General features: G+C 47.5%; 1 protein-coding gene across 1 annotated transcript in view; it reads left to right on the plus strand.

Moving 5' to 3' along the window:
* The first annotated feature begins 2,011 nt into the window (after positions 1–2,011).
* The window catches only part of DAP (death associated protein), a 55,042-nt gene continuing 41,933 nt past the window's right edge, over positions 2,012–15,120 (plus strand). The window contains exon 1 of the mRNA XM_066374495.1: positions 2,012–2,318. Within this exon, the coding sequence (XP_066230592.1) occupies positions 2,264–2,318 (55 nt within the window). The 5' untranslated portion in view covers positions 2,012–2,263. The remainder of the gene's footprint in view (positions 2,319–15,120) is intronic.

A 15,120-nucleotide genomic window follows, 5' to 3' on the forward strand; every position in this document is an offset into this window, starting at 1 on the left:
ACTATAACTCTGAAAGTAAGGCAGGGTAACTCTTTTTACCAAGAAAAACAAAAGAAAACAAATAAAAGGGAGAAGAAAGGATTGTTGGACTTATGTGGGACACAACTCTTGAGTGTATCCAGAAGACGGATTTCCAACTTTCAATCTTATTTTCCCCACTGTTGGCTGCCTTCTGAGTAGAGTTTTGGGAGCCATTTCCCCTTCTTCCCTATGCAGGCTGTTTTTCTGGGTCTGGACCTCCTGCATTACACACCAGTGTCCCCATCACTGTAGTCCCAGAACACATCTCAGGCAAAGATGCAGGTTCTCTCAGGACTCGGGCAGCCCGGTGTGGTCTGAGGCCGCCAGGGCCCTTGGATAGCTTGACTCCTTCTTCAGAAAGCTCCTTCTTTTACCCCAGGGTTCCTTAGCAATGCCATATGTCATTAAATAGAAGATGCCATCACTCCTTGCCTGAAACTTTATCACTGGGGAAAAAATGCTGCCAAATAAACAACACAATATTTTCCAAGACAGAATTTTTATTTTATACTTCTTAGAAATAAACTTAAAACATCACTTTTTAACTATACAGCACTATTGGATACACATTAAAAAATATTAGTAAAATCAATTGGTTATATAACCTTAAAGCTTCTTTCCATATAGAATCCAAGTCAGTGTCTGTAAATTTTCCTCTAAGCTGATGATACTATATGCAAATTTTGATGAGTGCAAGACAATGATGACTGTATAATTACTGCCACCTGGCCAACAGCTGTCCTGACATTAATGATATTTAATTGTGAGGGGTAAAGTCCAAGGTCAATGCATGGTATGGTCATTTCTATGTGTACCATGATGTAGAGTTGGCAATGCTGTGTTAGACACCCAGGTAGAGAGGTCAAGGAGGCAGGGTGGGATGTGAGTCGAGCTTAGGGGAAGGGCAGAGATAGAGAAATGGGTTTGCAGATTTGGCATCCATAAGTGTTTCCATGATAGTTAAAGCAATGTGTCTGCATGTGACCACTGAAGCAAAGTCTAGATAGAGGAAGCTAGTATTGAGCCTTGGGACATTCAAAGGTTCAGAAATCTGAACAGGAGTCAACCAATCCTACTCAGAGTTAGCAGTCAAGGTAGCTCCAACACTGGTGTCAAAGTAGTTATGAGGCATCCCTGAAACTAAGGAGGAGGGGGACAGTCAGCTAGATCAAATGCTGCTGAGGTCAAGTAAGATGAGATTGTTAAACTGACCACTGATTAGATTGGGCAGCATGGAGGTCATAAGAAACCTTGAAAAAAGAACTTTCTGTGGTTGTGACCAGCCTTTGAGTAGCTACCTGGATGATAATGAGATGGATTGGAACAGGTTGAGGAGATGAAGAGAGGTGTTTAATGTTTCCTGTTCTAAAGAGAGTAGGCATGTTTGAACGCTAATCCTGCAAGACTAGGATAACTGTAGTTGCAAAATGCTTGAGAAGGTGAGAGGTATGCCAACCAGGACACAAGAGCAAAGGGTCAGCTTTGGTCAGAATCACCATCCATCACAAGAGAAGGATCGCAGGGAGTGGCACAGACACATTCCTCCCAGAACTCTGTCCTGGTTTCCAGGCTTCACAGCGCTGCTCTTCTCAAATTTAACAAATTCCTGCTATCCTCTGGCCGCTGGTCGGTCCCACCTGGGGTCTCATTTCCGCATGGAATTAATCACTCCAAGTGTGAGCAGGACGAAGACACCTGGCAGACGGTTCCCTAACCACATACATCCGCCCCGTGGGCAGCCCACGACGGCGGCTCAGCTCCCCCACCGATGTCACCATCTACCTGGCGCGCTTGGCTGAGAGCGGCCCACGGAGTAGCCATCCTCTCGCTAGGCCATTTTCAACCTCCAGTGACTGCCTCTGCCAGGCTCAGCCCTTACCTCTTCTAACCGCAAACGCCCCTCCCACGAACCCCTCCCACTTCCTCCGCCCGCCGCCAAGGCTTCCACGTGGCACTGCCGACTGCGCAAGCTCAGTACACGGGGCGCACAGAGGCCCGCGGACCAGGCAGGGCGCCGTGAAACTAACGCGCAGGCGTGCGCGGGCAGGAGCGCGCCACGTCGGCGCGCAGCGGCCGCGCCCCTTCCCGATGGCCGTGATCGGCTAGCCCGCGCGCGGCCCCGCCACCCCACGCGCGCTCCTCCCTCCATCCCGGGCGCTCACGCTCGTGCGCACATCGCTCCCGGGCCCCCGAGCCCGCTGTCGTCGCTTGGGTCCCAGCCCCTCCGAGACGCGGTTGCACCATGTCTTCGCCTCCCGAGGGGAAGCTAGAGACGAAAGCTGGACACCCGCCCGCCGGTACTGACTTTTTTCCACTTTCTCTCCTGTTGCGGGTCCCCAGGGCGGGCTCGATCCCGCGGGCGCGGGGCGTGGAGCGCGGAGCGGGGCTCCTGGCGGGGAAGCCTGGGCTCATTGCCCCGGCGCGAGGCGCGTGAGCTTACTAACCGGCATGGGACCTGTGCACTCGTGGGGTTTTCTGTTATACTGAGCCCCGCGTTTGGCGAAACTCATTTCTTTAAAGTATGCAAAGCATCGCAAGCCTGTGGCAATTGCATGCAAATTAGAATGACTTGAATAAGTCTAGTTGGACAACTTACAAAAAAACAAATAGGGTGGCGAACTCTTGCTTAGAATGTGCAGCTGTTTTAGAAAAACGAGTAGCCGACACAATAAAAGTTCATGTTTTGTATGACGGTGGTGATTATTTGTAGGTTGACAGCATTTCATACTGGGAAAAAAAAAAAGAACCAAAGGAGTGGAAAAATTTTTTATCACTAATCATTCTATATGACTTTTCCCCCCAGGTTCTTTTGCATCCAGCTTTTTCTCAAAAGTAGATTTAGTGTGTGTGTGTGTGTGTGTGTGTGTGTGTGTGTGTATGTGTGTTTTCAAATTCCAAATTCTGTGCCAAGGAAGTTAAACCCAAGAAAGAGTCACCTTTCTTAGAAAATCTGAATCTGAGCAGCCCATATGTTCATTCTGCCACTTCGGTTCCTGTTTGCTCCTTCACTCTGTTCCAGCTGGTCATTTCCATTTCTGCTTACCTTTGGAGTAACAGTGGGTAGGTACTTATTGAAGGGCACTGGGAGAGCATGAAAGGTGCCTGGATCCCAGAAGTCAGGTCACCTCGACGTGTGGTCTTCTCTTAGGGTCTTAATTGCACAGGTCAGGGCGATAAACTCAGTCTTCTCGTGGCAGAAGCCTTAATGCAACATGGCTGCTCTGTCCAGCATATTTGTGCCACCTTCTTGTGACAGTGAAGATTCCCTTTATTTCCGTCTGACTCCTTCACAAGGGGCACTCATTCTCTACTTCAACACAATGAATAAGCAGCTCTTTGCGTAGAGTGTATTCCAAAGTAATATTTTTCACTGGTGAAAGAAGCTCTCAACAAGAAAACGAACCTGCACTAGGGAAGAAAAATGGCTAACTGTTGCCTGGGGATTTAAGAGGTGTGGGATTTTAGAAAGTACTTTCACTGGAGTGGAATGTAGGCATTGGGGGTCTTTGTGTTGCATTGATTTTTTTTTTAAAAAAAGTACCTCAAAGAGATTTTCTTTAAAAATAACCTGAGCTTTCAATCCTACCTCAGCTGTTACATGTCCAGCCACCTAGTGACCCGGGCAGCACTGCAGGGAGGAACAGCTTTCTTTACACGCCCTGTCCCAGGGTAATGGGTAGCAGTGAAGCATGTATGTTGGAATGATACAAAATCAAAGTAGTAGTAACTAAATTGCTTAGAGAGACATATCAATGTGGAGATTTTTAAGATCACAGATATTAATTGTGCTTATTAACTCCCTGGGAGAAATTTCATGAAGGACTTTAGTTTTTGTTTGAATTGTAAACAGCTAGGCTTTGTGAAGTACAAACTAAATAGCTTATTTATGTCTGAGGAGAGATGAGCAAACTTATTTGTTCTGGTGTAGCAGTGCACTTGGGTTCTAAGTTTTGAGACCTGTCACTTCTCTAGGGCTCAGTTTTCATAATCTGTGAAATGAGGGGATTGGGCTAGATGATCTGGGATTGTCGCAGAAGAGGGCTACTTTCGCCACTGTAACTCTCACTGGAGCTCCGTCCCTTCCATTCATCAGGATGCAAGCCCAAGGGTAATTAATCCCACTGATAAACTCCTCAGGTGACTTCAAGGCAGGTCCTTTAGCCTTTGGGGTCCTGCTCTCATAGGCCAGAGTTGGAGGTCGGGCCTAGCATCCTGACTCAGAGGTACAGGTGAGAGAAGGGCCTTGTGTCAGTTGTATTTTGCCTCATAGCAGTACCACTTAACGTCCGCTTTCTTCTACAGAGGCCCCTGTGGGAAAGCTTTTTATGGCAAAAAGCTGAGAGTATGTGGGTGTTCTTGTTTATTCTGGCACGGCCAGAGAGTAAGCAGCTCTGCAGAGCTGATATAAAAAAAAAAAAAAAGCAACCTGCGATAATAAAGGATAATCATCAAGGATAGCCAAGAGCAAGTTCATAAATCAAAGTAACAGCCTTGAAAACTTGGGGTACACTTTCATTAAGGGTTTAAATTGGATAATACAGATTTGTGCTTAAATCCTCAATCAGAAACAATAAAATTCTCTTTCATGACTATCTTCATGTTCTTTTGTGTTTTCTCGTTATTGCTGTCTGAACCAAGCATCCTCTTGAGCATTCCTGCATCCCCTGTTTCCTTACTTAACACACTTACCTCCACCTGTCTGCTTCTCTTGCTTCCAGTCTGAGTCTTACTGATGTTGTCACCCCCAAGGGCTGGCACAATGCCTGGCACAAAATACTTAATAAACAGCTCCTGAGTGAGTGTCTTCAGAGCTTCTTAGCACCTCTCTCTTCCCCACAACACGTGGGGCTTGCTGTGTTCTCTATTTGCGTTGCCCCCAATGTGTGCTAGCGATGCAGGGGTGCCTTCAGCCAGTTTAGGCAGCATCATAACAGTGCAGATAGAAATGAACATTTGCTGAGTGTTAACAACGTGCCTGGTGTAGGGAAGGAAAAATATTATCCCTCTACCCTTCCAGGTTCTTGGCAGAGACACCCCTCCCCACCCCCATAATAAAGACAGATTAATAAGAGAAAAGCAAACAGAAGTTTAGTTTAATAACAACAATACCTCCTCTATACTTGGGAGAGACCCAGGAAAACTGAGCAGTTCCTCCTGAAATGGCCCAAGCCACCACCTTAAATACCAACTTCAACTGAAGACAAAAGAAAAACGTTGGGGAGTGGGGAGCAAGGAGAGGGAGATGCTTACAAATGGAGATGTCCATTATAAATGTAAACGTCCCTTACAGAAGGGTAGCTTCTCGGATTTTTCCTTGTTTGCTGTTTCTTAATCAGCTCAAAATAACCTGTATGCCAAAGAAGCATATTTTAGAATGGCGTATTCTGCTCCCCTGCATGGACACTGTTCTAAGCCCTTGGCTCTTAGTCATCTTACAGTTGTGATAAAGAGGACAACTCCATTTTAAAAACTGGCCAAACCATTTGGAGTGTCCTTTTGGAGCCAGTGAGTTCAGGGGGACCGGCGTGTAGGTCCTTTGCCTCTTGGAACCTCAGCAGCCCTTCTCCACGAGGGGCTCCATCACTTGTCCTGCGTCTCCTCCCAAGGTGTGAGGTTAGTGAGGCGTTCACAGAGGCTTCTGCGGAGCGGAGGGAGTGCAAACACAGCACCTTCCTGATGGGTGGGGATGGCGTGCTGCACTGCATCCTGGCCCTGCGCTGCGGCCGGTCCTCTGCGAAAGTAACCAGGTCTTCGTGATTTCAGACCTCTCCACTGCTCCTGACTACAAAATATTTATATTATATCTGCAGAGAAATGGGGTGAGACTGCTTGTTCTGGGAGAGTTCCTGCAAATACAGATTAGCAGAGTTAGAATTAGTGAGGTTCTGCTCCATCAAGGAGTGCTGGGTCCCTCAGCAGAAGGAAGACGTAATTATAAGCTGCACGATTGCTCATTTCTGCCAGTCTTCACGAGTCAGTGGCAGTGATGTGGATAACATCTCCTTATTAAATACATTTTGCCGACCCCGGTCCCCTCCAGTTCCCAGGGGAGCCAAAGCCGTATGTCAGTAAAATTCTCATAAATATAATATGTGATAGTGCTGAGTGAATAGTTTTACATATAGTTATGAAAAATAGGCTTCACATCCCTTCTAGAACTGAGTCAAATGGATATATAAAACAATTGTGTTTACTGAAAGTAAAATGAGAGATCACTTTTTTCAGTAATTTCAAAATGATTCAATTCTTAATGTAATTAACAAGTCAAGAGACACGAGTTAAGCATGTATTTAAAAAGTTGTGGGTGATAATTCTCCCTGAAATATCTTCTGCAGGACAGTTTTTATATTCTCTAACACTATTGCTAGAAATGGAAGACTAATTAGCTCTTTATTGTATAAACCGTGTAGTCACAGGCTTGCTAAGCATACCCCCAGTGTTCTCAGCCCAAGCACTGGTCAACACTTAAACTTACGGGGAAGAGGTATGTCTTTGCTGTGGCCATGCCGTGGAAAAAGACCCTTTTAATCACTATGCTTTTTCAAAACCTTCAGTCAGGGTGGATCACAGCATTTGTGAGTCGTGTTTTGAATTTACCCTCTGCTCTAATACCCTGGCTTCTGTGCTTGTCTGACCGAGCATTGCCCAGTGCATTCTGGCTTGGTTTGTGAGTGCTTTCCCTTTCCCAAGCTCAGAAATCTTTTTATTTCTCTGGAGAATATTCACTTTTGTATAAAATACTGTATTAGTTACAGTTGTATCGTACTCACTGTTGTAATAAACAACCTAAAATGTCAGTGGCTGAACAAGTCAAGGTTTATTTCTTTCTTGGGTGGCACCTCCTGTAAGTCACAGGGCAGAGGTCCAGGCCACTCCTGCCACATGGCTGCCATCTCGATGTGTGGCCCCTGCAGAGGGACAGCAAGTGTAGACCATGGTGCGGGGCTTTATGATGCAGCCTGTGCGTGGCAGGTGTCACTGTTTAGTTTGCTGTGGCTGCTGCAACAAAGCACAATGCACCTAGAGCTTAACCGATCACAACTGGATTATCTTACAGTCCTGGAGGTGGAAAGGCCTACTGGGTCTCACCAGGCTAAATTCAAGGTGTCTGCAGGATTGTGTCCTTCTGGAAGCTCAAGGGAAGAATCTGTTTTCCTGCCTCTTCCGGCTCCAGGGGCTGCCCCAGTCTTTGGTGCATGGCTTCTTCCTCCGTCTCCAAAGCCGGCAGGGGCTGGTCACGTCTCTCTCCCATCACGACTCTGACCCTGATTCTTCTTCTGCCTCCCTTTCCACATTTCAGGATCCTTTTGATGATAATGGGTTTCCCTGGGTAATCCAAAATTATCCTTTTTTATAGTCAGCTGATGAGCAACCTTAATGCCATCTGTGACCTAACTGCCCCTTGCCATGGAACCCAGCCCATCCACAGGTCTTGGGGACATAGGTATGGACATCTTTAGGGTGGAGGGCATTATGCTGCCTACCCATGCTCTCTTCTCGCTACTTGGCCAGGACGCAGGTAAATGGCCTCAAATGAAATACAGTGGAGGCTGGGGGTGAGGTGGGTGAACACCTCACCAGTGCCCATGCCAGGCTTCTCCAGAGCACCTCCAGGCATGGGTCCTACTGTCTCGGGACTTTTTTTTTTTTTTTTTCTGAAGCTGGAAACGGGGAGGCAGTCAGACAGACTCCCGCATGCGCCCGACCGGGATCCACCCGGCACGCCCACCAGGGGGCGATGCTCTGCCCCTCCAGGGCGTCGCTCTGTTGAGACCAGAGCCATTCTAGTGCCTGGGGCAGAGACCAAGGAGCCATCCCCAGCGCCCGGGCCATCTTTGCTCCAATGGAGCCTTGGCTGCGGGAGGGGAAGAGAGAGACAGAGAGGAAGGAGAGGGGGAGGGGTGGAGAAGCAGTTGGGCGCCTCTCCTGTGTGCCCTGGCTGGGAATCGAACCCGGGACTTCTGCACGCCAGGCCGATGTTCTACCACTGAGCCAACCGGCCAGGGCCTCTCTGGACTTTTTGAAATCAGCCTCCCTTAACTCCAGGACACCCCTGCAGCTGCCCCACCTCTGCTCAGCCTTGGCCCCATCGCTGCCCAGCAGGGTCCCCCTCCTGGTCCTGTCACCAGGCAGTCTGTCCTTTGGGTCACAGCCCCAACTTGGAATGGAGCATGCACTACTGTGGAAGACAGAGCCGGCCTGTCCAGCTGTGATCCACAGCTCCGAGGCCCAGGCCTACACGCCGTGGCTCTGAACTTCCTGTCTGCCTCTGGAAAGTGAGTGGGGTTACCTCTTGTGTAATTTAATGACCTTCCCGCCTTAAAGACCTGTGGTTTTAAGTGCAGTATAGCAGTTTCCCTTCATTCTTCCTCAAACCTCTGAGAGCTGAACCGTCAGGGATACAAGGTCAAGAATTTATCAGGGGCTCATTTTTTGGCACAAGCTATTAACTTCCACTCGCCGCCCATGGACCTGAAAGCCCCTCTCAGAATTCCACACAGTCTCGGGGATAGGGCTCTCCATGGGACCCCCTAACTTTTCACTGGGGTGCCCAGTCTCCACCCAGCGTCTCTCGGGCTTTCCCGCCCTAGCCTCCCACTTTCTCTGTGGGGTTCCCAACTCAGACCCAGCAGCCCCCACAGACAGGAGCGACATTTTTACTAGCCCGGGGTCTCCCCTCCCCTGGTAGAGGACCTCTTCCCTGAGACAGACCTTTGCCTTGTCCCACCGCATGTCACTGGACCCAGGGTGGGCCAGTTCCATTTCCACTTTGCCTACCTGCCACTGCCTTGCTCTACGGGAGATGATTAGGTTTACTCCGGGACTACCTGGTGGTTTTCTGTTTTGTTTTCTTTTGTTCTCATCTGGACAGTTCCCTCTATTAGCTGGATTCACTTTTCTTTATATATAACATTCCAGTAGATCCTCTCAGGCAAGAACAATATATGACAAAAATAAGACAGCATATGCTTGTAAGTCTTGCTCCAACACCTGAAGTCAATGCTTTTGGGACATTTGTGTGAATTAACAGACCCTCCTGCTCCCCGCTAGAAACCACACCCTGCTTCATGGGATGCTTACACTCATGAGCGATCCTGGGGAGACCCCTCTCCTCCCCTGCCTGTCCTCCAGCGGTGGCTCTTTCTACCCCATTGAGCATGAGCAGAAAGCAAGCTGTTGGTGACGCCCTCCCATGCAGGCACCTGCCGCCTGAGGGGATGCCCAGCTGTGGGAGAGTATGGTCAGTTTCCTCATTATTCCTTACCTGGCTCAGTCTGACTGTGGAGGATGCTTCCTTTGCTCCTTCTGCGCGGTGGGCAGGGAGCTGCTCTGCAGAGATCTTGTAACCTCAGATGCATCTTCTTCCCCCACTAAGCAGCGGGGCACCCAGAACCTGCCCATAGGCCATCGCCCTGTGCTTCTCTGAGGAGCAGTGATGCTCCTTTTCCAGAAGGTTTGAGCTGGGAAGAACAGCCTGCAGGGTGGGACTCAGGGCACAGGCTGCTGGCTCAGGACCAGCTCTGTCCCTGGCTGTGTGGCTGCGGCCCCTGGCTTCCCCTCCTCATGCCTGGCGATCTCCTCCATAGGGTCACTGTAAAGTGTGAGGACACATGGCCATTGGTTAGAATGGTGTCCGGCACATAGCGAGATGGAGAAGAGCTACCAAGTCAAAGTTATTTAGGATCTGCGATTCTCCAGAATACTAGGATAATTTTCCTCATGGTAGGAGGAGGAACTGACGACTGTCGGGGTTAGGGTTAGCTGACTACATCAGAGAGCCATGTGAGGAGCATTCGACAGGGTGTCACGTACTCCTCCACACCCCATGAGTCACAGTGTCCTCTGCATTGTACATAGGAGGAAGCACCAATGAGGAGATGATACTCTGAAAACTCAGGACTGAAGGTCTCTCTGGGTGCTAGATGCCCATGGTTAGAGCCCGTTTGACAAGAGCAGCTGACAGGTCCCACTGGGGATGTTTCACATGTGCTATCTCATTTAATCCTTAGCGACCCCCTAGAGGCCAGGGGGGAGCACTGTCACCCTTTCTTCACAGACAGAGGACCCTGTGGATCAAAAAGACTTAGCTAGAAACTTACCCCCCACACACACACATGCACGTGTACAGGTGATCACATGGGCAGAACTGGAATTTGAACCCAGGAGTCTGGTTCGAGGACCCATGCCCTGAACCTCTGCATGGAACTTCTGCTAAGAGGAAGCTTGTTATTCTTTAAATTTGAAGTCTTGTTTGAATAACAGCAATGACAAATATCCATGATTTTATTTTTCTAATGTCTCATAAAAATAAATTTGCAAATATTCCACCAAGATTTCTGCAGAAATAATGCTGCTTTTGTATTTTCACAAATGAAGAGATCTAGTGACAATAACAAAACAATCCCAATAAATATGTAAGGTCATATTTTTCTTGGCAGGATTGCAAGTTGAGATGAATCTGTCTCGCCCTTGAGTTATTACTATTGTTATTGCCCCTTTTTACTGCTGCACCAATCACCACACATCCTGTGAGGGGTGGATGCAGTTAACTGTTTTCATAAACCAAATTAAAGGAAGGCCAGTGTGGAGTGACTGCCCTTTGCCCTTTGTACTCTGACAGACAAGTGGACTGGCCGCTCCTTGTGGGACTCAGATGACGCTTACAGCAAATGTCACCTTGACGTGCATTGTTGGTTTTCTTTGTGGTCACTTGCACAGCCCTTTCACTTTTCGTTAGTTTATAAAAAACACTTGTGAGTTATAGTTTTCAAGTTTTATGTCTGCCAAGTTGAAATGATTCAGAGATCATTTTTAAGTGGGCAGCTGTATTTGTTCGCTCGGGGTGCTATAACAAAATACCACACACTGGGTGACTTGAACGACAGAAATTGATTTTCTCACAGTTCTGGAGGCTGGAAGTTCAAGATCAAGATGTTGATGGGTCTGGTTTCATCTGAGGTCTCTCTCCTCAGCTGTAGATGCCACCTTCTCACTGTGTCCTCGTGTGGCCTTTCCTCTGACCACCTGCTTCCCTGAGTGTTTTCTCCTTTTTATAAGGACACCAGTTCCATTGGATTAGGGCCCCACCTAACAGCCTCTTCTTAACCTAATCACTTCTCCAAAGGCCTTATCTCCAAATACATTCTGAGGTTATGGATGTTAGGGCTTCAACCTATGAATTTGGGGAGGCCACAGTTGAGCCCATAACTGCACTCTTAACTTCTAATGGAGATAGGGTGAAGGTGGGATAGATGGGGGAGAAAAATGAATTAAAAAACTATTGAGTGGGACAATTCTTCCAGTCTCCTTTAGAAAAAAAAAAAAAAGAAACATACACACACACACACACACACACACACACACACACATACACATACATACATACATATATGGTAGTAAGTTATCTAAAACATGCTACAGGATTTTATTTTCAGTCTCCCTTTCCTAAGCTGTGTCATACTACATAACTGGGACATTTTGATAAGCCACCTGCCAATGGTATTTTTGTTTCTTCTTTTTAAAAATATAAGCCCAACATGAGGGAAATCCCCCAACATGAGGGAACCACACCCAAAAAAGAAACTGAAATTCATAACAGTATATATAAGCCTTGGGCCCACATGAGACAGACTGTGACCTTCTGTCTCTTCCTTTTCTTGTAAGGACACCACTGAATGGATTAGGGCCCCAACAGCCTTATTTAATCTAAGACCCCAGCAAAAAACTGGGTGCTCAGAGGCCAAACCCCTGGAGAACGGGTAGAGGAAAAGAGTACAGCCCATGAGATGGTGAGAAAGCTGCTCTGGTTTAACCTGTGTTCCAGGTGGAGAAGTGTCCTGGGGGATGTGGGAGGCAGGCCCGCCTTCACGTGGGCTGTAGTTCCAGTGTACACTGTTTGGCAATTCCTGAGGACTCTGACATAAAAGGTTTCCAGGCGCCTGAACCACTGCTCTAACAGAGCACATCTCTCCAAAAGGATGTTGCCTGCATGCCAGGCCCCAGAGGCTGTCCATAGATAAAGCCCTCCTGAAAACAAGCTCATAATTCACTATCACCCCAACGAGGGAGTCGGCAGACAAAACAGGCAGTAGATTAGGTTCCTATGGACCTCAGATGAAGAATAATTTGATAGATTCCTATAAGACAAATATGTCTAAAATGATTAAATATATAAAAGAATTAACCTGACTTGTGATGGCACAGTGGATAAAGAGTTGACCTGGAAACATTGAGATTGCCAGTTCTAAATCTTGGGCCTGCCTGCTCAAGGCGCATATGGGAGTTAGCCTGCCTGCTCAAGGCGCATATGGGAGTTAATGCTTCCTGCTCCTCCCCCTTCTCTCTCTCCCTCTCCCTCTCTCTCTCCTCTCTAAAATGAATAATATATATGTATGTATATATATATATATATATATATATATATATATATATATATAAAAGAATTAAAGACACAAGAAATGAATAAAACCCTGCTTTGCCTTTTTCTAATGGATACTGCTAGGTACTTACATTGGCCATAAAGCAGGAATCGTCAGCTTCCTGAGGTCAGGGACTGGCAAACTCTCCCAGGGAAAATGAAAACACCTTCAAAGTGTGTGAGCCTGAGGGGTTATTAGGGGGTATTTTACATTATTTTTCCTGTTCTTTGGGGTCATAAAGAAACTTGTTCTGGACTTTGCTAATTCAGCAGGGTCCAATCAAATTTGAAATGGCAGAGGACGTGGCCTGGCCAGTTGAGCACATTGTGTGTTAAGAGCTGAACCATGACCAAGCACTGGGGTCAGCTGTCCTGGGGAGGGTGGGAGTCATGGTGAGCCTGGGTGCCCATGAGCACTTCCTGTCAAGTACTCACCCATGCCAAGGCTACCAAACGCCTCCACCTTAGCCTGTTTGGGCTGCTGTGACAGGCCACCACAGACTGGTGGCTTATAACAGCTGTTCTTCAGGCAGGAAGTCCAAGTTCAGAGAGCCGGCAAATTTGGTGTCTCGGGAGGGTCCGTTTCCTGGTTCTTACACAACACGGCTGTCTTCTCTGTGTCCTCACATGGTGGAATGGGCAAGGGAGCTCTCTGGGGTCTCCTTGAAAGGGCTCTAATCCCATTTTTGAGGACTTCTCCCTCATGACCTAATCATTTCCCAAAGGCCCCACTGCTAAACATCACCACATTGGGGTTAGGATTTCAACAGTCTCTTCTATTTTAAACTAGATCTTAGGATGCTGCTTTTATGCCCTATTTGCAAATGAAACAGTGAGGCTTTGAGGGACTGAGTCTGAGACCATATAGATGAGGACAGGGAGGAACCTGCTGACCCCAGAGCACATTCTAGTGACCACGTGAGGCTGGCTTTTTGGATATAGGGGCAGTATTTCTAAACTATTTCATGGAGCACTATAGTCTTAAAGGGTGATAGCCTGCATTTCTGGGATGGGGCAGAGAATAAAAGCTCTGGTCAAATACGCTTGGGAAACACAGCATACCCTGTGCTCATAAAGCTTCATGATGCATGCTAAATAAAGGGCAAGACTGTCTGGCTGGAAGAAGCCCACCTAATTCTGTTCATCTAGCATTTCCTACATGTATAGATCCTAGAATCCACATTTTTTTTTGTTTTTTTCTTTCTTTCAAAACAGTATTAATATATTACCCATTAAGGAAATGGGAATCAAAGTACAATAAGATACCACTTCAGACCCTCTACGATGGCTATAATTTAGAAGATAGATAATAACAAGTGTTGGTAAACATATTGAGAAGTTGGAACCCTCAGACTGGATAGAGCAGGAAATGGTGCTGTGGCTTTGGAGTCCCTCAGAATGTGGTGAGGGACTACAGAGTTAGCAGGTGACCCAGCTACTCCACTGCTAGGTACAGACCCAAGAAAATGAAGATGTGTTCATGTAGCCACACAGAAAACTGTTGAAATAAATGTGGTCTATCCATGCAGTGGAGTACTATTCAGCCATAGAAAGGATCAAAGCACTGACACATGCTACAGAATGGATGAAGACGGTACACTCAGTGAAATAAGCCAGTCAGCAGAGACCACATATTTTATGAGTGCGTTTATGTCAAATGTCCAGAATAGGCAAACCCAGATGACTGGTTGCTGGGGGAAAGGAGGGGTTAGGGAGTGACCACTTGTGATTTGGGGTTTCTGGGGTGATAAAAATGTTCCCAAGTTGATTGTGGTGATGGCTGTACAACTCCGAATACACTAAAAGACCATTGAATTGTACAGTCTTAAGTGGGTGAATTATATTGTATGTGAATTATATGTCAAGAGGTTGTTTTGAAAAACTAAACTGAGCCCTGGCCGGTTGGCATAGCGGTAGAGCGTCGGCCTGGCATGCGGGGGACCCGGGTTCTATTCCCGGCCGGGGCACATAGGAGAAGCGCCCATTTGCTTCTCCACTCCCCTACCCCCTTCCTCTCTGTCTCTCTCTTCCCCTCCCGCAGCCAAGGCTCCATTGGAGCAAAGATGGCCCGGGCGCTGGGGATGGCTCCTTGGCCTCTGCCCCAGGTGCTAGAGTGGCTCTGGTCGCGGCAGAGCGACGCCCCGGAGGGGCAGAGCATCGCCCCCTGGTGGGCAGAGCGTTGCCCCTGGTGGGCGTGCCGGGTGGATCCCGGTCGGGCGCATGCGGGAGTCTGTCTGACTGTCTCTCCCCGTTTCCAGCTTCAGAAAAATACAAAAAAAATAAAAATAATAAAAATAAATTAAAAAAAACTAAACTGACATCTGCCAATGCCAGGGCTTCACAGCACAGTTTGGGAAAGGCTGCAACCGAAGCCTTGGCTGCCATCTGAGCCGCCTCTGTGATTGTGGCACAGCCACTGTCCTGTGTCACCCGCGGCTGTATCACCCCGTCACAAGCATTGTTGGAGGCAAATACTGTATGATTTCACTTACATGTGGAATCTAACAACAAAAAAACCACAATAAAATGAACCCAACAAACTCATAGGTACAGGGAACTACCTTTTGGTCGCCAAAAAGAGAGGGTGGGGGATGGGCAGAAGAGGGGAAGGGGATTAAGAAGTACAAAATTCCAGTTATTGAACGAGTCACGGGGATGTGAATGCAGTCAATAACACTGTA

The sequence above is a fragment of the Saccopteryx leptura genome, chromosome 1, assembly GCF_036850995.1.
Source record: "Saccopteryx leptura isolate mSacLep1 chromosome 1, mSacLep1_pri_phased_curated, whole genome shotgun sequence".
Classification (NCBI taxonomy): Eukaryota; Metazoa; Chordata; class Mammalia; order Chiroptera; family Emballonuridae; genus Saccopteryx; species Saccopteryx leptura.